We start from the raw sequence: 23,490 nt of genomic DNA on the forward strand, positions 1-23,490 counted from the left end.
GGAGCATGTAATACGTAAATGACACTTTATTTCCACTCATCCCTCTCTCTGCACTTCACTTGTTTTGTCATGAGTAGTTCTTTCCCCTCGCTTTTCTCTTCTTGAAAAATATCCTTTAGAGTACAGACGTACTGTTGTCCCGACCTTTCACCCCGTACGTTATATATTATGGTCCCGATGTCAAGGCTGCATGCAGCAGTTGCATGCGTCACAGGTGGAAGTGAGGGTCCTGACTGCAGCAGAACAAAAACAGGTTAGCAAGTCGCCATCGTCGTCTTCTACTGCATGCACTCATCGAGGGGATAGACTGAACGTTGACATCCGTTGAGAAAAGACAGTTAAGCACGGATGCACGCGCGTGCGTTCACACTCGCACAAAACATAAAAACATTCACACACCATCTCTCTGATGTCTATCAGACATCTATCTGAGCACGTGTAAGTACACCTTCAGTTGGTCTGGATTCTCACTCTTGCTCAGAAGGAGGAAGAAGCGTGCAGGAGATTATTGCCGTCAACCGACGTGATCCCAGCATCAGAAGCTTTATAGTGCGGGGAGACATCTGTATTCATATATATTATGTTCATTTTATCATTACTTTTATCATTACTGCTCAGAGTGCGACCTATCTTGGTCGTGATGCTGCGGGATACAAGTGCACACATTATTGTTATTATCCGTGGTGCGAGCAACCGCGTCCAATGGCCGGGTTTTTGTAAACAAACGCACGGCCATCACCTTGGCCCTGTTCCCCTCCACATTTTCAACTCTGCCTCTGTTGTTGTTGGGGTTTTTTTTTTTTGTTTTTAACAGTGGTGTTTGTCCTTTCAAACAAGGCACAAATTGTCTACAACTTTAACTGAAAATTGTAAAATAGTGATTATTATTGAGCTGTTATTGTGTATGTATTAATATTGCTATTATTAAGGGCTTTTCTTCACCACCAAAGACAGACTCAAAGCTCTTTATGAGAAGACACATATTTGCACACACCGTAGAGGCGTAGACAGACATTAAATACACTTGCAAAGTCCCCACGACACAAACACAAAGTGATGGATATATATGTTTGGATACGGTGTGATTAAGCCGTTTGTCCTTAATTTCAATTCATCTTAAAGACAGCTTAACTTAAATTAAAGCTGAATGGTTGCCTGTAGTCCATGGCCCGCTTCCAACTTTGCGTTTTGCGTGTGCAGTTACTTGAGTGTACAGTCTCCGAGGGATGGCTCAAAGCCGTTCCCTGTTGAACTTTTCAGACTTCAAGATCCATATGTGCAGGTATTTTTTGTCAGGTATGTGTGTGGAAAGAAGGGCTGTGAGAATCTATGTATATATATGTGTGTGCGCGCGCTTAATACCCTTCTATAGGCATGAAGCACAAACTTACTCGATCAACTACGCGTGCACACACACATAAAAATATCTCTTTCAGTTTTTTCCTCTTTCTTTATTTCTTTTATTATAGGTCAATCTGTTTTGAGATCTTTATTTTATTCAAGAATGCATGGAACTAAGGTAAAGAATTAAGAACATTTTATTAACAGGTTGCTGTGTGCAGTACCGCTCGCTAAAGACATGAGTCATGCATGGCTAGTCAGCTTTCGCGCCAGTGTTCTTCACTATCCGGCGTAAAACTAAATCCTGGTGCTAAACTAATTCCTGGTACCTGAACACGGACAAAGTTTCTATTTTGAAATTGAATAAATAACGTATATTTTAATTTCACTTTTTTCTTTTCAAAGTCTCGGTTCTTTGGAATCAATCCAACGTCGTAATTTTTGTGGGGGTGGTTGGTTGGAGGGAAGGACGTATTTTATTACGGGGAAGGGTTGAAATAATTATAAAAATATTACTATCCAAGGCTTTTCTTGTTTTCTGTACCAATGCACTTACAGATTTCAGCATTATTCGCAGATTTTCCCACCAGTCACGCTCTCCCTTCTGCACTTGAGCGGTTGCAGGTAACTGCTGAACCCAACGGCGTCAGTACTGTAGGTTGTGTTAACGACCGTAACTGTTGTGAACGTCGGAGGTAGGTATGGAGAATCCCGACTCCTCGAGCCACTTGAGTGAATTATCAACCCGGAACAGCTGCCTTCTTAAAAATTCTTCATAGTCACTCAGACCTTTTGGAGCGGCGTCCGCAAAAGTATCATTTTGGCGGAAAGTTCCGGGTAGCATCATGGCTTGAATAAGAGTTGGCTCCGGTGGCTGAGGCTGAAGAGTGCTCCGTTTCTTCTAGATTTCCATGTAGCCAGTCGCTTTTCGGGTTCGCAACACCAGGGGATGATATGGTGTCGACATAATCTTGGTTTATCGCTTTCTTTTTGTTTATAAAGACGCCATTTTCAGATTCTTCTTCGTTACGTGCGGTGTACACTGGGTCTTTCAAATGGTCACTCGCCGGAGGGTTCTTAGACACGAGCTCCGGGTATTGCGTACCACCAGGGTGTGACGGGAGTGCCTTTTTGTGGTCTTGAAGTACATTGGCGGCTGTTTCTTCTGCGAACTCTGGGAAGATCTGTTTCTGATGGAGATCGAAGGGGTAGTTTTGTTCTTTGGGAGTTATAAAACTTTTTTGTCCAGTAGCTGTATCGGCAATTTGTTTCGGAAAGGCAAACAAGTCTTCGACTTGAGTTGGTTGAGCAATCTGAGTGGAGTAGGCAGGGAAATCGTTATGAATAAAACTGTTTTTATTGTATTTTTCAGTATATTTTTCAGATTGCGTGCTAGTTTCTGTATCTCCAACATTATGCGACTTTGACGGGACCATCGCCCTCTCCGTCGTACCTTTCGGGTCCTCCCTTTTTTTGATATCTGCAATATCAACAGAGAAACCCCTGTGGGAAATTACTAGTAATAACGACAGTGTGACGCCACATATTCTAACCAGCTAACAGATAACGTGTACGTGTTAATTGGTTACCCTGAAAAAGGTCTGTTGATGTGTATGCAGTTCGTGTATAAAACGTAAGTTTATGTAGTCAGCTGCATTTAGGATATAAGGACATACATCTGGTAACAAATATCTTATGCTAAGGCTCAACAAAAGTTTAACATGCAATACAAAGAAAGGTGGACAAATCAGCGTGATTGTTGGTGACACCATTTTCTCGAAAAGAACTTGAGCTGAGATGCGTTGTAAAGGCGCCATGTTTGCGAGCGTTGCAAGGCAAATGACGTCAGAGAGACTCTAGTAGACAGGAGGAATGTGAGGTCACAGGCTGGTGTACATGACACTAAGTCACAGCCCTCGCATACTTACTCTTCGTGCAACGAGCGAGGCTTGTTGTCCCACTCCAGTGAGCAGCAGAACAAAGCCTCTCCGCGAATGGTGGAGCGGCCATAGTGGTCGGTGTCCAGGTAACTCACCAACTGGAATGAAGAAGACAGAACATGACAGGGCACCTCGTGTCATTTGGCGAGGGACAGTGTGAGAAATATGGTCTTTCTCATTTTCAGAGTCGTGTTGAGAGTGAAATTTGCATTAGGTGCTGCACCGTAAAACATCACTTTAATTTGTCGTTTATAAATGTGACAGAGGCAAACATTCGGAGGACAGCAGTACCACCAGACACGAGTATCATTCTCACTCACTTCCTTGTTCTCTTCGCACTATGTCTAGAGTCTTAAAACTCTCACATTCATGCACGCACACACAGACACGGCTTTTTTTTTTTTGAATATGAGACAGAGTCTTGACCAAAAAAAAATATCTTAAACGTCTGTTAGGAAAATCGAATTATGCAAACAGCATCAGCAGGAACAAGTACTACTACTACTACAAGAGACACTCACAGCCACGCCCCTGCCAGCGAGGGAGGAGAGGTCCTGGAAGGAGGGACCCAGGTTGTCCACGTGTATGGCGCTCTTGCGGTTGGGGAGGAGGGTGATGGTGCCCACCACTCCGTCCTCTTTCTCCTTTTTGCCGAAGGGGCTGAGGTAGGGAAGCCCCAAGTAGGGCAGCTGCTGAGGTCCACCATTATTTCTGTACAGAATTCAAACATGCTTGTATGTTTGAGTGAAAGCCGCTTCGATTTCAAATATAACATCAATTTAACATCTTGGAACTTGTTCTGCAGTCAAATTGTCCGTGGGTTTTCAGTCACTCTGGTCAATCATTCAGTGACTGTCATATCCCCTTGTTTTCTGAACGAGGTGTTTTTTTCTGCGTGTCAGATCTTGGTTTTCTTACCACAAGTTACATGTACATTTGCAGCAGCAGCAGCATAAGGCACACATACACACACATCAGGGGACGGGAAACAGTACGAACCCATAAGGACAGGGACGTAGTAACTACTGAACAGTGAAACGACCACGATGACATAATGTTTACTAAACAGTACAAACAGGTCACAACAAAGATGTCCTAAACACAGATCCATGAGTCAACATAATGACACAACTGTGACGACTGAACAGCGCTTACACGGAGAGAGCGGGGCCGAGAGACTGGGTGTTGCAGCCTGCGGACACAGCGCCACGTTCCGTGAGGACAATTTTGGCGGCGCCATACACGTCTGTCAGCATGGCCTCCACAGTCATCGACAGGCCTTTCGACTTGGCTGGACCTTGGAACTGCGGCAACGACCGTAGAACATGGTGCCATATACGGTCGCACTTACACATTTTCTTTAGTAAATTAAGTGTTCTATTTAGCTAGAAAAAAACATAAAATAATTAATAAAATAATCTCTTGACATGTTACCTATTATTGTGATATGAACAGGGACAAGTTAATTATTATTTCAAATATTTGTTATTAATCTAAAGAACGGTATTCTACTTGCTAAGGGTCATATTGCATGGGTCAACGTGAACTATTCGTGTACCTAAAGCCACACCTTAAACCAAGCGAAGATAATCGGTTAGGAAAAAAAGAGCAGCCCCAAGGGGAACATGTGTCGCTTCACATCATGTTTCCCCAGGGGACAGTTTTGGCACGGTCCCCCTCTTTCCCCAGAGCGACGTTTGAGTCGATCTATCTCGCGCGCCATGATGGAGTCTTGTTATGAAACGTTCCCCTTCTTAGTTTCCGTGTCCAAAACAGGAAGAGGATGTGATTGGCGGTCCGCCCGCTTAGCCAGTCTCCCCCATCCCCCTCCTTCTTTCTACCTGGTCCTTTGAAAAGATGTTTCATAAATATTGATTTCATAAATTTAAAATTGTACAAAGTGTGCAAACTTTATTGCAAAGCATGGATGATCACTCAGTGCTTCAATACGATGCACGCGCGCGCGTAGACACTATGCCGCTGACATACTGATTGTAACTTTTTGTGTACGTGCATATATAAAGATAAATACTTCAAAACTAGTATGCTTGCTTTGTAACTTTTGTTTACACCAATTCTCACCAGGAATGAGTAAGGGTTTGCCTCCACTTGCTCATTGACAGTGACAGACATGACTTTGGTTGGAGCTTTCGGATGCTTCTCTAGACGAAAGCACGTCAGGGTTCGTGGTTCTAAAGAAGAGAATAAATAGGTTCGTTAAAAATAACTATCAAAATCTTGAACTGAACTTTTGAACATTGAAACTAGCCGGCGAACTAGAAGCCTAATCAACAACAGGATATGGTCTCAGGAGCAGTGAACAGATAGCAAGAAATTCTCTACGTCGCTGCCTGCTTTCTGGCAGGTGTGTGAACAACAGTTAAGTCTTTGCCTTCAGTCTATGAGCTAGCCTTTTCAATTAAGGATGCTCTAAATGTGCATTGTAAAGAACGGTGTGATGTGAGGACAAATATTCACAATAACCACATCATGATGCAAGTTAATGGCTTGCCTCCATTCTCTCGCAAACAGGATGAACACATACAGGACTAAATAAAACAGCAACAAACAAAACTCAGAGTTGTCTAAAGAAAGCTTGCATTACTATACTGCCTACCTTCTTTTTCTTGCGGGAGAAGACCTGGTCCGATCCCCAGAGTCTTTCCAGCCAGTGCCAGAAGAGCGGGGTTGAAAGCGGCCCCTGCCCCGAACCCTTTCATACCGAGAAAGGCCGCACTGTAGGGTCCGAAACCTTGGCCTGCCCCAAACCCGCCATTAAACCCTGTCCCGAACCCACCATTAAACCCTGTCCCGAAACCTGCCTGGGGGTTGACACCACCAACGAAAGAGCTACCCAGGGAGGTACCCACGTTGGTGGGTTGGTTGGCGAATCCGATGTTCGTGGTCACGGGACCTTGAGGCTGAGCTCCCAGAGGGTTGATAAATGTGCCTTGCTGCCCGCCGGTGTTGAAAGGATACTGTGCCTGCAAAAGAGAACCGTTTCCTCAGAACACAGCCATGCTGATGTGGAATAATCGAGTCATTTTTCCTGGACTTGTTCTTGCCCCTTAGCGACAACATTGTTAGCGTTTATTTGCTATGAAGACTGAGTTGAACATAAGATAGATATGAAGCTGGTGAACACTGAACCTCTAGATAACCAAATGAACCTATAGTTCAATGTTAGCGAACATAATTTTTAATTAATGTGTATTAATTTGCAGCTTAGTCAACATTGGGATACAGGTTTACTTTTCTATAAGTGAAATACATAAACAATTTTATTAAATACGCGTTTAAGTTATATTAGGAAACATTCAGAGGTGGTTATATTTTCCATTAAACACCTAAATTAGATCAGAGGCTTATAAAAAGTGGATCTCTATTTCAGTTAACTAGTTAACAAAAAATGTAGAGTTTACTTACAACAGAAAAAGTTATAAGCTACTAAATTTCTTTTGGGCACCATCTTTGATTTGATCGTTTCCATGGCTTGTCGGACGTGTCAAAAAAAAATTTTTGGCATTTCAAGCAAAGATAAAACAAATTATATCAAACAACAAAAGTACTGTAAATCTAGAGTTTTTCTTTTTGAGCGTGTTTGACCTTTTTTAAAAGTATATATATATAGAGAGAGAGAAGACAAGCAGGTTCACTCAGTAATGAAACACTGCAAAAATGTTTACGACTGTGGGAAAAGCTACAGTTCTGTTTTGTCTCTGATACATTTTCTTTTTATCTGTCAAATGAAAGCTGTAAGTTCTACATTCAGGATACTATTTTATTACTTTAGTACAATTAATATAAATATTTAATTATAAAATAAACGCAAGCGTACACAGGGTAGCCCACCGAGTGTGACAATAAATACGCATGACTCCTGCCTCTTTTTCTACTACATTTCATATTCCCTGAAAGTAAAACATTACTGCGTGCCATATTCCTTGAAAGTAAAAAAGTACATAACTGCATTTAATATTCTCAAAATTAATCACTATTTTAGCTATAAATGAAACAGCTTAATGTTTCCAATTATAAAGTTTGTGCACTAATTAAAATTATAATTATACAAATAGCTGAAGGTGTTCTTAAGATGTTAATAAATTACACTAGGTGTAAGAATGTATGTTTTTAACCCTAACCTACTGGATTCTTGTGATTTACAGGTTTTGGATCGGTTGGAAATTTCATTAGTATATTACTACCCCGACAAGTTTTTAAAAAAAATTTCGAGAAAGGGAACTGGAAAAGAAAGTATAAAGCCGATTGGGACGAAACTCACTTTAGGTTTGGCAGAATAAATTTTGTCTTGGAAATCTCTGTTTCTAAAGCATTCATTGTCGAGGGTAAGGTGTTAAATTCTAAAAGATAAGAAATTGCACATGACACATTTAACTGATCCATTCTTTCTTCTTCCACAAAGATTTGAATTTTTCTGCGTTTCAAGGGGCGACCGGAAGACAAAGTTGAGTAATAGGGCAATGGAGCGGGTTATGTACGGAGCGGTATAAATCAGTGGCTTAATTTTATTATAAAAATAAGTCTCGTAATGAGTTATACTCCTAAAGAAAATATATTTTTGTTCAGGTTGCTGTAAAACAGGAAAGAATAATCACTGTGCGAGATACTTAAGGCAGGCTCTCCGTTCCGGAAAAAAATAATTCTGAAAGTTGTTTTAATCCTATAGATATATATATAGACGTATTTGAACGATAAAATAGACCTGAAAACGGACAACGAGTCGGGTAATCTGTGGTCCACTACTTACTGCGCCGTAGTTCAAAGCACCCAGCCAGCAGCAAAGTGAGAGCAGCAATCATTGTAGTCACCTCAGTTTTCACAGGCAGAAAAGTTCTTGAAGTTTAGGTGGCGTGCCTGTCTCTTGGTCCACCCGCGTTTTTCGTGTTCTGGGCAGAGAGCTTGTGTTTTAGCTGGTAATGCCTTGTCGCCGTCTTTTATATGCAGGCCATCAATCACCTCCCTAATCGCTGGATGAGGAAGAGTGTGACTTTCCGCTCGAGTGGGCGCGAGGGTTCGATGACGGGGAGTGGACGCTGGACTCCAATCACATGATTTCAACTTGACTCATGCTCGCCGTGACGATTCCTACCTGATGAGATGAGACAGGTGAGCGGTAAGATGTCACAAAGGAAGCAGGCAGCTTTCTTGCCCATCTACATACAGGGACGGGACATTGCCATCTGTGCTGTCCAGCTTCTCGAGTGAGGAGCAGTGGGTTTTTGTCTTTCTACGGGATCGGGTTCTTGTGTACACGACTCTGTCCAGACTATATGGAACATGAAAACATCCAGGTGTCGAGCTCAGCAGGTGCTTTTGTGACGCTGTTAGTGACAGAGGATTACAGTAATGCTCACCTCCGATATTTTCCAGTTTTTGTGCAGTTTTCTTATGTCTGAGAGTGTGTGCAAGAGAGAGAGAGAGAGAGACGGGGGACGTATCACTTATAACAATCATTGTAATATCAACAGAAGACACCCACTCCCACTCTCGGTCTTGTTCAGAGCATGTCGATGCCAGTGGGTTTGTTTTAGAGGAAGGGAAAAATACAGAGGTGGGAGAGGATTATAACAATCTTCAGTGACGTGTTTACTCGAACAAAACAGAATTCCGAAAACAAGTGTCCCATGTTTAAGTAGATCGGTCCCATATACTTTCTATGGGACTCTTGTGCTATCGGTATTCTGTGCTGATAGGACATATTACTTATTTACTCTACAATACTAACATCAAATCAGACGCGTTCCTTATTTATACCCACAATCCTCTTTTGTTGTTACCCCTGGTCGGTGATCGAGTTACTCCTACACCCTCAATGGAAGAATGTTTTGCGGCTTGCGAGTACCGACTGGATTTTTGAGTGTTTTCGTGTACATTAGGGAAACAGTACGGTTGATATATTTTTGCTCAGTCACCTACTGTGAGTTGATGTAATGATTTTGTTTTGCCATTGAATGCCCCAGCAGCAATACAACTTCATGTTCTGTTTCCACCTGGGCATGTTGCGTTCTACAATCTAAAGATTGCAGGGAATTACCTTTTTGTTTATTGTTCTTTCTTGCAGAGTATATTACTACAGTCTACACGCACACCATTGTAACACACACTTACAATCGTGGTCACCTTTTCAAGGGGTCCAAGGTCTGAGAAATGACCATGCTCATCATACTGAAATGAATATCTTTAGAAGCAGATAAAATTTTTAAAAATATCGATCTGTTGAACAAACAGCAAAAAAAAAAAAGTTTCCCCATTCTGCTGGCATTTACCAAGCTGTCAAAAGTGAACTAGCAATCGTCTGCAAACATAGAAGGACGGGTGTTGCGTGTGCTTTTTTATTAATGATGCTCCTTTGTAAACTGATGATTAATACAGGATGATGCACACTTAATTCGTCCAACAGGTATACCCTATAGGGCCTGATCGAACTGGAGGTGAGGGAGGAAAAGATAAAGGGCGGGAAGGTTGTGGGGAAAGCTATCTGTACAGTACAACAGTTATTCATTTCTTTTTGCACATCAGCAAGAACGTTGCATTTTCTTTACAAGCCCATCCCACCCAACCAACGTTTCTTGTCAGATGGTCTGGACAGTGCGATATGAGGGACATTTAGGAGTAATTGCAATTTTTAGAGTTTTAAGTTAATTTTAACGTAAGCCTCATCAATCAAGGAAAGACAGGCTAAATTAGCTGCTTGTCAATCCCGCTGGTACAGACGCCGCCGTACTCCTCCCGTCACCAGAAAACTAAGTGCGGTGACGGAGGTAAAATGGCCGCTGGCACCTCAAGGATTGTACAGTGTCGTGGGTTGAGCGACTTCGTGACGATTGCCTGATCAATCAGGACCAAGCAGGAAGGGAGGCTGTAGACTGCATGTCGTCAGTGGGATAGGTCTGGCCACGTGAGTGTAATTATAGGTCGCGGACCTGGGTGTGGCAGACACACTTCTGCCGTGCGTATAAAAACAATATATTCAAAAGGTCGGATCTATGGCTTTTCTGAAGTCGCTCAGGTTGTAGCGAAAGATAATGTTACTAGAAACCAAACGCGTATCCTTCGATCGTTGACTTGCACGCAGGCTATGTCGCTATGATGGGTGGATGCCTTGAAGCAACTGTCCATTGTCATTTAGTGGCACTGCTGGACACCGAATGTCGAATTTCGGGAAGGAGTGGCGTTTAACCATGGCCTGATGGTTTCCGAGACATGTGATGATGACTTAGTCTTCCCATTTCATTTGAAAATAAGTTCGAGTTCTGCATTATTCGTTTTCTTAATCATCAGGCAAACCTATACAGACTTTGCCTTAGTTTCATTTATTCTTTCTTGACTGATTTGTACAACCACTTACAGTGCTTCATGATTTTTTGCTATTCTCTTTAAAGAAATTTGCTTAATTGCTTTCCCTCTATAGAGGTTACTTTCATGGAAGTTCCAGTTCATTTGTCTTGTTTATAAATAGTGGAGTTCAGTAATTATTATCCATGGCTCAGTGAGTCGGACATCTAAAGCATTTGGCATCCAAGCACATGACTTCAGCGTCATTTGTTTCTACATCATAATTACTCAATCCTTGGTGATTCTGTCCTTTGTAAAATTGTAAAATAACTGTAGCAAATCTAGGTATTTGCAATATTATATCTGTCTTTCTGCCTGCTGAGTTGCAGAATAAAAATGTAGAGTTAGACTAACAGCCATATTGATTTTCCTTGTTAAATATTACAGAGGTGCAAGTAATATTTGCAGCTATGCCATTGATTATACCTGCATGTTTCTGAGTTTTATGTCCAATTGTTCACTTTTGTTTGAAGATAAAGTAAAGATTGCATCTGCATACACATGCATAAAGCACACACACACATACATATATGACTATTGGACTTAGCTAGCCTACCATCTATGTGAACACTGCAGGAAATAAAAATTATTTTTTAATAACAAAATATAGAACAGAACTTCCTTTTTTTTCATTTTTCTCACATTTCCATCTCACAATCGAAACAGTTCCAACAACTCTTAGCATTTCAAATCATACAGATAACTGAGGTTTAAATATAATGCATGAAGGTCTGTTACCAGGAATTCATTTAGAAGAAAATTCTCATACATACATATATATACATGGAGCAGCCTACAAGCAAGTATACACACACAGAAATGGAATACATTCTTTGCTCTCTTCCACCTCCCACCCCAAGCCTACACACACACTTCATACAAACATATACACACAAACATTATATAGTATTATCCATGTCATCTCCTTTTTTGATGGCAAAGTCACTGGTAATAAATCTTTGGCTGGAAAACCATGGCTCACTAAAAGTGTGATCACCATAGCAACAAAGGGGGCTAGAACCAGCCACTGGATATCTTGAAGAATCAATTGATTAAATCTGGAAAAATAAAAACCCAAAGCATAAGAAACAATATGGTAAGCTGACAGTGTGATTTTTACAAAATAACTGATGAGGCTCATTAATTCATATGATCTGTAATACATTTTGGTAGTACTTAACAGATGAGTGGGCTGTTGTATTTTTAAACAGGAAAAACTCCAGACTGTTGCATTCACTTGATATACTCATGCTCTTTCTTGCCATTCTGACTTTGACTCAAATGTCACATACGTATAATGATTCATTTTAGAAAATCACAAGCTATTTGCATATATTTCTTCTGATATTTGAATTTTTTTTAAAATATAAAGACTGGTAAGACAGATATCTAAACTGTGCTGTACAGATAGGTATCTGTATAGATTGGTACTGCGCTGTTCAGATGGATATCTACACAGAGAAAGCCATTTGAATCCACACCATAGACTTTGTTTAAGAAGTATCCTCTAAAACCAGAATTTTTTGCAGTCAACAATATGTCACCTGAGAACGATGGTGTCAGAAGATATCTGCCCATGTCGATTGATCAGAAAAACAGTCACATGACCTTTGCCTGGCTCTGGCCATACAGGAATATTTAGTTCATATTGTCCAGCTAAATGATACACCTGTTTGGCTAATATGTGGCGACCATAGGCTACCTGAGAAAATAACATGAAAATGGTTTTATTAGGGAAAAAAAGCAGATCACTGAGATCTGAGATTGTCACACTTGCCAAACATGATTTCTAACCCTCTCCCTTCATTATTCACAAATTTAAAATGGGTATGCTGATAGGTAATTCCATAACTATAGTTTCCTCTATGTTCATTTTATTTGAATTCAAAGTAGTATTTACTTTAAATATAGAATAAGAAAGGGTATAATCTTCAATGAGACAATTTGACAGTGTTGTGTGTGTTATGATGCATACAAAGAGAACTTATTCATTTATCACAAACTGAAGAATTCTTGGAGCATCAAGTCTACCTGAACTTCATATGTCTGTTCTTTTGTAGTGGATAAGTCGGCTATCTCAAACACAATGGGAAAACTACTGCCAGTGACTTCTTGTTGGTCACGTGTCACCGAGCTGATGTACAGGAAGGGCTGCAACAAAGGAAAAAAAGCTTATCTAAAGATATAATGAAAATACCAGACTACTTCATGTTACACAAAGAAATAAATGAAAGGGGAAAAGCCAATGACTGTGTGCATTCAAAAGGAAAGATAGGAAAAATATTTCAAGTACCACTAGGGGTATGCTAGCCATGCAAAAAATATAATTAAAAAAAAAATGTGTGTATACGTATCTTCACCTTCTTTTCTGTGAAACGAAAAATCATTGGGACTCTTCAGTGATCCTGGCCAGGCTCGAAACTGTGCATTTTTTCTAGGGGAGTCTTCTATTAATGTTTCCAGAGGAGATTCTCTCAATGACCCAAGACAAATAAGACTGCCATCTTTTGTTGACACAAGTAGTTCAAGTCCATCACGCAGTGGCACAAGGTCTTGTGAGACTACTTCGACAAAAGAGGTTTCCTCCAAGCTGATGTGCGTTTGGCAGCTCAGGTCACCAGCAATGATGTGAAGGCTGCCATCGTCTGCCACAAATACCTGAAAAATCAGGCATCATTCTGTCTTATGTAAATGGTTGAGGATGACAATCAAATGTATACAAAATGTATCATGGATTTTATTTATTTTTTTTTTTACTTCTTCTTTCACCACAAACACATGCTATTTTATCTCTAAATTCACCAAATAAAGGATAAATTTTGTCTTGAATTTTTTATAGAAAAAACCCGAATAACAATCAAGCTATAAATTGAAAAGTAATTGGAATTTATCATGTAAGCTTATGTTAGGAAAGGTCAAACTGTTAGTTACGATGTCTGGTGGTCCTTTCATAGGCCGAAAACGTGTCACTAGAATATTGGCAGCCACTCGCTTGCCAATCTTCACTGGCCATTTTGGTAAGAGTTGCCCATTTGTGCCATTAAAAACATAAATGTCACTGCAACAAAAGATTGAAGATTTTTTTAGGTTTGAGATTCTGATCCACCATTTTTTTTTTTTTTTGATGTATGATTTGTTTTTGAGATACATTTCATTCATCAGGCACAACTTTTTCCCTGCAGTCCATGGATCTTCTAGTACAAGATACTTTTAACACTTACATGGTTAAAGAAGGGAAGAACTTTAAATGAACAAATTTTCAACTCCCAACTCAAGATGTAAAGCAAAGGTCTGCTGCCTGTGAACATTGTTTAGGTCGTTAGATCTACGCTTGCATACTGCTGACAGAAGAGAGAAAACCTGAGGTGCATTTGGTGCCCAGTTCATGTTTACCCTTCGCTGGTTGGCACAACAACATCCAGTATTCCATCCATGTTTGTGTCAACAATGCGACTACCAGGACTGCTGGTCCCAGATGCTTCTGCTGACCACAGTGTTGAACCATCAGCTTGGAAACACAAGACATTCCCACTTGTGTCCACAGCAATCAGCTCCAGCTTCCCATCACTGTCAACATCTGTCACTGTTACCTGATAAAAAATTGATAATAACCTTAACAGTTGTTGCCAGCATCAAGTTGTTCACCTCTGTGTGTAACTGCTGTTTGAACTTCCTTACAGCACCATATCCATAATAAAATGAAGGCGTGGCAGTCAAGTATGACATACACTTAAAAAATGCATGAAATGTGCATGAGAATTTATAGGAAGCATTAATGTTTTTCCCCTCTGCAGTTTTACATGTGATATTCATGTTGGGTACGTATCCTTGAGCAATGTAAAAGTCATGTTATAAGGACATTCTAAGGCAGAAGGAAATTGTAGAGAAATAATAATCAAATATATAGCAAGTATCAGCATTAAAAAGACCTGTCCATGGATAGTATTGTGAGACAAAGGAAATCCTTTCCGCTGGCCAGACACATGAATGGAGGATGGAGAAAAGGCATGGATGTTGCCTGTTGATAAAGCTGTGATGACCTCCATCTCTCCCCCATCGCCATCAAGGTTAATTACAGTTGGAGAAAACAGGTTGAATGCAGGAAACTCAGACAGCACCTGCAAAGTATTCTGATATTCAAGGTTTCTGATCTTTGTTACCTGACTGGGCCCTAGACAAAGCACTCTCAAAATTATCATAAATCTGAGGTTATTTATCCAATTGGCTTTGATTTCAGGGAAAATCTTTGTCATCTGAAGGTCTTGAAGTCTTAAGTTCACCAATTCTGACACTGTTACACACCTTTGTTACTGATGCTACCAAATTTATGCACATCTGTGCCACCAGTCTTAGAGCTTTCATAAAAGAACATCTCACTTTGTGTCTATGCAACAATGGCTCTTGTTTACCTGTGTAAGCTCAAGGCTGAACTGTGACAAAATATTTACAGGCAGGCTACTTCTTCTAGACTCATATAGGGCTGTCAGATTTACGATGGCAACACCTCCCACAACAAATTTGTCTGCATCTTGAGGTGGTAGACTTCAAAAAGAGTAAACAGACAAATAGCTGTTGAATAATGGAGTACAAGTACTATTTGGGTTGACCCCATATGTAGCATGCTTTTACAGGTGATCAGTTTTAATTCAGTACAGACAACACAGCATCAGAAATTCCAGTCTTCCTGTTAAGCAAAGATTTTATGGTGTACATTAAAAATGCAAAACATTATTTATCATTTCACAAATAAATTTGTGAGTTGTGCATTTAGAAACTGAACCATATCTTAGAAAAAGTGCAAAAAAAGTTCTAAGATAAGAGCCCGGGCCAACATTCTATCCCTTCCAAACAAAATGTGTACTTTACATTTTGAATAACTCCGCTGGTACATTATTTCTAAAAGGTAACATGGGAAAAAAACTTTGTTCAATCAAGCAATCTGAGCTTGATGTTTTGGTGCTTGTCCACCATGCATATAGTTTACATACTGTCAACAGTGCATGGCTTAAAAAAGCTGATGGTATGTGTGATAATAGGAATGAAGTGAATCTTACTCATAATCCTCCTTGACAATCATGTGGGTTGTAGGAACAATCAACTCTTCTGTCTGTCCATCTCTGTTAATATCGATGAGGACAGGGGTTGCATAGACATGGACATCAACACTTACATCGTCTTTACCCTGCATCAGTAGATTATTTTGTTCAAAACAATGCAAACTGAAGATCAGGAAAATGTTTAAATAAAATAAGTGTAATCTTCAACTTTTGTCTCATAGGTTTATTCTTACAAAATCCATCTTCTTGAATTTTTGTGAGTTGTGCATATGCAGATTATTGTTCACTTTGTGTAATCTAAATTGCCGAATGTAAGTTATTAAAAGGGAATATTTTGATAGGGTAGAATCGTAAAGTTAAAGCTGAATGATTGAAACAATTTTAAAGACTTTTTTCTGTTTCTGTTTTTTTTTTTGGTTTGTTTGTTTTTATCGATGCCCCAATTCTTGCTGGGCTTTGAGAAGGGCAGGAACTAGTCTGTTGTCTCTGTGTTAGTGTCATGTTAGATCTCTGAACCTTGAACCTGACAGAGGGGCTTTAAACAGGACTTTCAATGAAAGTGGCTGTAATGGCTAGAGGATATTAACCATTTTGTTTGTTGAAGAATTTTTGATAATTCAGATTTTAGTTGGTGGTTTATCTTGTAAAAAAGTAACTGCAGAGTTGCATGTGATATTTACAGAAATTTTTCAAGCACTACCAAAAGTAACTGGTTAATATTAATGCTAAAAATTGCTAAGATCTTTTATCTGCAAGATAAAATTTAATAGAAAAAGCAATACCCCATCCTGTGAGACAAAGTTTCCTATTTCTTCAAATGGCACAGAGACTCTCTGGTGATGCCAGTATGCTCTCACATACACAGGAGGCAACTTGAAAATATAGAAGTACAAAACATGAGCTTCTAGGCTGGCTTGAGCTCTAACTCAAACGTTGTTTTCTACACATTTTCTGCATTCAATAACCTTACATGAAAGCAAAGGCTTTATACAAATGCAATGCCAGTGTTACCAAAATTGCCCCCCAACATGGCTTTTTTGTTCACTAACTTTTGTCACAAATTCTTTTAAAAAACACAAGTTTTAATTATAAGTTTCTTGAGAAATATCCCCTATTTAAAAATCTTGAAAAAAAAAAACCATTTTACAAGATTTTTTGTGCATGAAAAGTAAGCATTAGTATTCAGATACTAACTTGATATGAAAACTCCTTTAACAACTCTCCATTGTGTCTGTAGAAGATTATCTCCCCGATTGACGTCACCAAAACTATATCAAGCAGACCATCTCCGTCGATGTCAAACTGTTCACAGAAAGACTACATGAATTGAAATCAAACATAATGCTCCTCATGTCAGAAAAAAAAATCAATACACCAGAATAATATTAATTATTAGTCTGTTCTCAGAAATCTTCATGCACCAGAAAATCATCCTTGATGTCTTTGTAATCAACAACATTATCATAGCGATATCTTTTGGCACAGTTTTCATAGATTACTTACAAAGAGTGGTGAGTCTACAATAAACTACCTCTAAGTAGTATTGACCTGAGAAAGTGAATGTATAGCCTACCTGTAAGGGACTAGCATGAAAAGTACTGTCCAAATTGTGCAAAGGCCAATGTGTATTTTTTAATGTCTTGCCACTGTCACCTTCCACAACAGTAATGGCTTCAGTGAATGGAGCTGCTACAATATCTAGTCCCCCATCACCATCTACATCAGCTATGAGAGGAACTGCAGCAAACGGTGATGTCCCCACATCAGTATGCCAAAGTATTTGCAAGTCATAGTTGCACCTGTTGACGAAAAGATATGCACACAATTATAATAACAATGATGGGTTTTACATAGCACACTTACTCACATGGGAGCGAGCTCAGTGCGCGTTACGAGATACAAGGGGTTAGTAGATAACGATGATATACGACTGAGATGGGCATCACAATCAAGCAAACGTACATATACATGAAGTGAACATTCCCAGACACATGAACGGAGAGAGGTAAAGGTGGGGAAAGTGACAGCCTAGGTAAACAGATTACATACAGTAGATATTTCCGAAAGAGTCCAGAAAGCATAAGTATAGTATACATCAAGGATTATTATGCATTCGGTAGTAACAGTCACATTCTTCACATATGACAGTTACACAAACGTACACAAACACTCAATCCCATCTCATTTTCTACCCTTGACTGCTTGTTAAAAAAAAAGGAAAAACACAAAATTTTAGCCTTTCAAGTTGAGAAAGCGGTGCTGGAAAACTGGTATCAGCGTACAATACAAAACAAAAGAAACACCACAGATGTAAAATTCAAGTTTCAAGAAACAGAAGCAGACAATTACGTTCTTGTGATACCGTTAAAAAAAATAAGACTGCTGTGAGACGATCATACCTTCTTTTCTCCTCATTTTCGGCTTTCACTTTGGATCCTATGTGATGCTCTACGCTGCCGATGGGGGCAAACATATATTGCACAAAAAAGAGTATACTGTAACTGAGATCGCGAACAAAACACATTTTCACGGTAGCAGACATACTTCACATCAAGGGAGCGCAATCGTTTCAAACATGATATGATTAATACCTTATTTTTCATTGGTCTCTAGATATATTTTATCCAATCAGATTTTCTATACCAGATTTTATGTTTCTACGGGAGCGTACTCTATACGCCCAACTCCGCATACTTGGTGACAACAAACAAACTATGGATCCTCTTTTTCTGGCTTATAGCTATTTCAGACGTCGAAAGTATAAAGAATGTACTGAGATTTGCACCAAACTTCTCGAAAAAAACCCTTATGATCAGGTAACTGTTTTATGAAAGAAAAACGTACTTAAAAGGGAAGTAATTAAAACGGCGATTGGAAAATGCAACACAGCAGATAATATTCCTGTCTCACGACAATATGTTTATTATGTAAATTACTGAAATTTAATTACGAATTTAAAATGCTTTTAGGTTACGATTAAACCATAACTGCTTCCTTGGATACATGCGATCAAGTACTAAATACTTTATAGATAGAAATGTGTGACATTGTTGTATCTTTGATCTCTGAGCAGTTGTTTTTTTTAGATATTTCTGTCAAAGACATGAGTGCTTATAGGTGACTTGAGGTTGGTTTATTAGATGGTCTCCTTCTCTGTCCCCACCGTTTTTAATTTGTGGACTCTTTTCCTTCGAACTGAGTGTACGTTTGAAACTTTCAAGTCCGGCCTCAAAACCCACTTTTTCAAAAAAATATTTATGTAATCCAGCCAACTCTCCCTCTCACTCCTCAGTTCCTCATCTTTGCTCACTCCTCAGTTCCTCATCTTAGTGAATTTCTTTGCTGTTTAACACAGAGCCATCCATTTGCTGATGTTTGAGTTATAGTTTATTGTCAGTTTGTTTTTAGTTTTTCATGCACAGGTAATTGAGCTTACCTCCACAAAGGAAGATGTGGTCTACAAATTCTATTATTTATCATTAAGTATGGATTTGGTGCTGACACAGGCAGCATGGACACTGAAGACTCAAGCCTTGACTGGTCAGGTGTACGTTGATGAAGTAGAAGTGGATGAAGAAGGGATTGCGGAAGTATTGATGGATGACAATGTCATTGCAAATGTTTCAAGACCTGGAACATCACTCCGCAAACCAGGAACAAGCAGTCAAAGTGGACCAAGCCCTGGTGTCAGGTTTGTTTATAAATAGCTAATGAATCATGACTGTATGATATTGATCCTGTGGTCTGTGTCTCTGTAATATTGTTGATATTCTTCAGTCTGTGTATGTGTTTGTTTTGTTTATTTTGAGTGTATATTTGTGTCTCATTTTCTTTCTGTAGAGCGCGTTGAGACTAAAATGGGGGAAATGCACTATAAAAATCTAATAATTGTTGTTATTATTAGTATATCAGTTTTGTGGCTTCCATTGCTTGATACATCTGTGACATACACAGGACTGAACATTTTAATACAAATGTATAACGTGTGAATAGAAAGGTAACATAGAAAGTGGGCTGAACGTAGAATTTATACTCATTCTGTGAAAGTATATCTAAAACATTATCTTCTGTTTTGTAACAAGGCCTACCTCCCAATCTGGGCGACCTTTGAGTGGGTTTGTGCGACCAGGAACACAAGGTGGTAGACCAGGGACAATGGAACAAGCCATCCGCACCCCTCGCACTGCACATACAGCACGACCTGTTACCAGCTCTTCAGGGCGATTTGTTCGCCTTGGCACAGTGAGATTTATACCAGCAGCACATAGCACTGGCATTGAAAAAAAAATGAATTATTGAGTTTATAACTTAGTTATTTTTTTTATACTTTATGGTTACCTGACTTATTAAGGAAGGTCATTGGGAAGGTAGCAAAGTTTTACAGTTCATATGCTTAACTGCTGTGTAGAAAGTCACCAGTTTACGCTCTTTAGTCAGCGTGGACCTGAATTGGCAGCCAGTGCAAATCAGGAGTGAATAATATATAATGATTTTTAGCATTTATTTTTTATGTAATATAACACTTGGTGTGTAGAGAATATAGGATTTATCGACTACTTTTCTACTTTTTGTGGTAGCACAAAATATGTTAATTTAGTCAGATTTCCATCTTAGTATTTTTCCCTGTATTTCATTTTCTTGTTTAATGTTTTACTATTTTTAGGCATCCATGTTGAGCAATCCAGATGGCCCTTTCATCAACCTTGCCCGCTTGAATTTTTCAAAATATGCTTCTCGTCCCAACTTGGCTAAAGCTCTGTTTGAATACATCTTTCATCATGAGAATGACATCAGAAATGTAAGTACTGTGCACAGGACTGACATGGGAAGTTTTGCCTCTTACCAGTAAAGGACATTTAAGAAATGTTTTCTCTAGCACTTTGTTCTAAGAAGTCCTATTAAAGATTTCCTACTTTAGAAAAAGAAAGAGAATTAGTTTGTGAAAAATGTGTTAAAAATCAACTATCTGATGGTCTTTTCTCCTTTCATGGTTTATTTCTCAAGCAATGGGGAAAATTTCACTTGGTATAAAATTTCAGAAATAGTGTTGCACAGATCACACAATCTACCTCAGTTGTAAGTTTCTGTTTGTTGGTGGCATATAAGCAATATGGAATTTCATTTTAAAATCTTTAGTGGATGCTATTGAATATGACCAGCTATGTTCCTTTACAACATTTCACATGTAGTTAATGATTATTTGTCCTTTGTCCAGTTGATACATTCTCATATCTGTGAGGGTAGTGTTTATTAGGCATTTTATAAGTACTGTTTAAACATCATCGTTGTTTGGGGCTAATATTGCACAAACTGGACATGTAAGTTCTGATAAACTTGTGTTGCTATAGAAATAGAGTAGATATGCATCATTTTAACTGTCACAGGCAAAGAAGTCTATTGTCAGGGTTCTCATTTGTAAACAATAATGATGAAAACAGAAGTATTTATACCTACCTACTTTCTCGTCAACACTATTTTTCATATAATTCTTTTCAGTCTCTAGCACTGACTTTTTTCCTTGTTTTTTTTCTGCATGGTGGGTGTTGTGGTTTTGCCATTATTATGATTTAAGCATTCATTAAACATTGAGACAAAACTGCAAATGAAAAGATTGATTTGGAGGGTAAAGTGATAATAATTGTCCTGAAGCTATCCCGGGAATCGATTCTCTGTGAATGGGTAGTGGTGTTGTATTGTATGAAGGTAGATAACTTTTTACTGATTAATTTCAATGTTATTATCTCCCAGTTCTTCATATGTCCTGTCAACTTTCTTGATGACATGAAGAGCAGAAGTTGTTACAGTGGTGATTTTTTTCAAGATTCTTTTAAAAACAAACTGAAAGAAATTGTTTAGACAAACTGGATGTAGAATGCATGATTTTGGTTTTTGCAACTTAGTCTAGTAAAAGAGAATATCAGTTTAAGTATGCTTATATATATATATGTGAGTATTCAAGTGTGTGCACCTGCGTGTGTGTGAATTGTCATTTTGCTTACCTCTTTGCTCTTGCTCATTAATACAGGCACTAGAACTGGCAGCACTTGCTACTGAAGCATGTCAGTTTAAAGACTGGTGGTGGAAGGTGCAACTTGCCAAGTGTTATTATAGGTATCAACATTTAAAACACTCATTTATTCCCTCATTGTCAAGTGTTAGTATAGATAAATTTTCGTCAACATTTTAGGCTCACAGATTCATTCTCTTGTTGTCATTAAAAAAGTAGTGTAAATTGTTTACCCTTCACTCAATGATCTAACCAAAATAATGGACTTTTCTTTCTTTCTTTTTTTCTTTTATTTTCATTGATCATAAACATGAACTGTTAATAATTTAGCGTGTTTTTTATGGAATGAGGTTAGATTTAGGTATCTTTGTATTCCGTATCGGCTACATTACTACCTGTATAAAATAATTATAAAGATTTCTTGTTTACAAATATTTAGACTAAATCTTCTTTATTACAGAGCCTGCTAGAAAGCACTTGATTAAAATCACCAAGAACAGGGTTAGATAAGAGAAAAGACCTAATCCTTTCTTTTCATCTACACAGTGATAACTAAAGATTGATTAAAAAATTTTTTCCAGCCTTAAAAGTTCAGAATTCTGATATCTTGAAATTTTGATATCTTGTTTTTCTTTATAGAGCATCCAGCAAGCAATGTGATCATTTTTAAAAGTACAAATATTATTTTCATCATGTGAAATTTTAGCAGGTTTTATTTTTCAGCAAAAAGTACGACAGAAATCCCAAAGTGATGCTTTTTTGTGTGCTGTGAACAGGCTAGGAATGTATAGAGATGCAGGAAAACAGCTGAAATCAGCTCTTGACCAGCAGGCAATGGTGGACATATTCCTCTATCTTGGTAAAGTGTATGTCCGTCTGGATCAGCCACTCACAGCCATTGAGACATACAAGCAAGGGCTTGAAAAATTTCCAGGGGAGACCTCTCTGCTTACAAGCATTGCCAGAATATATGAGGTTTGTCATAATACTCTTGTAAGTATAAACAAATATAAGAAAAAGAGCAAAATGCAAAATTGCATCAAAACTGGAAATTAAAAAATGTAATTCTATGACCATTACTTTTTCCTATTTGAAACACTAGGTTATGTGCTTAAAAATGCATCTGGAGACATGAAAGAAAGTTACTTATTACCCCGATTTTTGTGCTTGAATAGGAAGGAGAGTATTGTTTACTTTAACAGCTGCTCAGTGTCAAATGCAGGACAGAACATTTTTGAAAAAAAAAGTGTATCAGTTTTGTCTTGGTGACAAATTGCTGTTTCATTTGTCTTGCAATTTTTACAATTTTAAGATTTATCTAGCATATCACAGAATAGCATATTGTCCAGGATTATTATATATTGCTGAAATTTAAATTATGCAATGGTCCTACCTGTCTTCAGGGCTTAACAGAAATGGACAATGCTGTCAAGATCTACAAGGATGTGCTACAGTTCGATAACATGCATGTGGAGGCCATTGCCTGTATTGCAACACACTATTTCTATACGGACCAGCCAGAGATGGCACTAAAATTCTACAGGTGAGTCTTCATGCTGTGCAGGAAAATTGAAGTTAATGGTGATCTGCAGGTCTGCACCAAGTTTCAGTAAATGCTGTAGTTAAAATCTTGACTAAACATTTTAAGAGGAGGACACTTCTCTGAGCTTTGCAGTGTGTGACTGTATTAGGGTGGACACTGAATGTAAACTTTCATTTCATCATGAATATTTTTAAAGTATCCTACAGCCAGTACTTAAATACTTTGAGATTACATTTTTGTTTTGCC

General features: G+C 38.6%; 3 protein-coding genes across 5 annotated transcripts in view; 1 reads left to right on the forward strand and 2 right to left on the reverse strand.

The window, feature by feature from the left end:
* LOC112571321 (tetratricopeptide repeat protein 8-like) overlaps positions 1-23,490 on the forward strand; it is a 57,499-nt gene that overhangs the window by 8,538 nt on the left and 25,471 nt on the right. The window contains exons 1-7 of one of the 2 annotated variants that reach the window (XM_025250234.1): positions 18,380-18,510; positions 19,201-19,385; positions 19,777-19,936; positions 20,358-20,492; positions 21,720-21,805; positions 22,478-22,676; positions 23,105-23,244. In XM_025250234.1, coding sequence (XP_025106019.1) covers positions 18,409-18,510; positions 19,201-19,385; positions 19,777-19,936; positions 20,358-20,492; positions 21,720-21,805; positions 22,478-22,676; positions 23,105-23,244 — 1,007 coding nt within the window. In that variant the 5' untranslated portion in view covers positions 18,380-18,408. Of the gene's footprint in view, positions 1-18,379; positions 18,511-19,200; positions 19,386-19,776; positions 19,937-20,357; positions 20,493-21,719; positions 21,806-22,477; positions 22,677-23,104; positions 23,245-23,490 lie in introns of those variants that run through there. The other variant, XM_025250233.1, reaches the window with a different exon arrangement.
* LOC112571323 lies at positions 1,431-8,230 on the reverse strand. 2 transcript variants are annotated; one of them, XM_025250237.1, is made up of 7 exons: positions 8,050-8,230; positions 5,899-6,265; positions 5,364-5,473; positions 4,437-4,585; positions 3,803-3,992; positions 3,270-3,379; positions 1,431-2,844 (listed from the first exon to the last, which is right to left on the reverse strand). In XM_025250237.1, the coding sequence occupies exons 2-7, from the start codon at positions 5,999-6,001 to the stop codon at positions 2,157-2,159; spliced, it is 1,350 nt and encodes a 449-aa protein (XP_025106022.1). In that variant the 5' UTR covers positions 6,002-6,265; positions 8,050-8,230; the 3' UTR covers positions 1,431-2,156. The 2 variants fall into 2 exon arrangements, with proteins under 2 accessions (XP_025106022.1, XP_025106023.1); XM_025250238.1 differs by having other exon boundaries at positions 2,612-2,821; positions 8,050-8,223.
* LOC112571320 (protein DEFECTIVE IN EXINE FORMATION 1-like) lies at positions 11,270-18,258 on the reverse strand. Its single transcript, XM_025250232.1, has 13 exons — positions 18,094-18,258; positions 17,268-17,493; positions 16,889-16,996; positions 16,477-16,566; positions 15,692-15,819; positions 15,047-15,179; positions 14,567-14,755; positions 14,031-14,227; positions 13,569-13,695; positions 12,998-13,295; positions 12,669-12,788; positions 12,182-12,339; positions 11,270-11,695 (listed from the first exon to the last, which is right to left on the reverse strand). Exons 1-11 carry the CDS (start codon positions 18,234-18,236, stop codon positions 12,757-12,759), a joined length of 1,671 nt encoding a protein of 556 aa, XP_025106017.1. The 5' UTR covers positions 18,237-18,258; the 3' UTR covers positions 11,270-11,695; positions 12,182-12,339; positions 12,669-12,756.

The sequence above is a fragment of the Pomacea canaliculata genome, linkage group LG8, assembly GCF_003073045.1.
Source record: "Pomacea canaliculata isolate SZHN2017 linkage group LG8, ASM307304v1, whole genome shotgun sequence".
Classification (NCBI taxonomy): domain Eukaryota; kingdom Metazoa; phylum Mollusca; class Gastropoda; order Architaenioglossa; family Ampullariidae; genus Pomacea; species Pomacea canaliculata.

Coding starts and splice junctions, on each gene's coding strand:
- LOC112571323 (XM_025250237.1), bottom strand. CDS start 6,001: ATGAAAGGGTTCGGGGCAGGGGCCGCTTTCAACCCCGCTCTTCTGGCA. Junction 5,474..5,898: donor TCTCCCGCAAGAAAAAGAAG/GTAGGCAGTATA, acceptor TCTCTTCTTTAG/AACCACGAACCCTGACGTGC. Junction 3,993..4,436: donor CTCGGCCCCGCTCTCTCCGT/GTAAGCGCTGTT, acceptor AATTCTGTACAG/AAATAATGGTGGACCTCAGC.
- LOC112571320 (XM_025250232.1), bottom strand. CDS start 18,236: ATGTCTGCTACCGTGAAAATGTGTTTTGTTCGCGATCTCAGTTACAGT. Junction 17,494..18,093: donor GAAAATGAGGAGAAAAGAAG/GTATGATCGTCT, acceptor TTTCGTCAACAG/GTGCAACTATGACTTGCAAA. Junction 12,789..12,997: donor TTCGTTTCACAGAAAAGAAG/GTGAAGATACGT, acceptor CCTTTGTTGCAG/CCCTTCCTGTACATCAGCTC.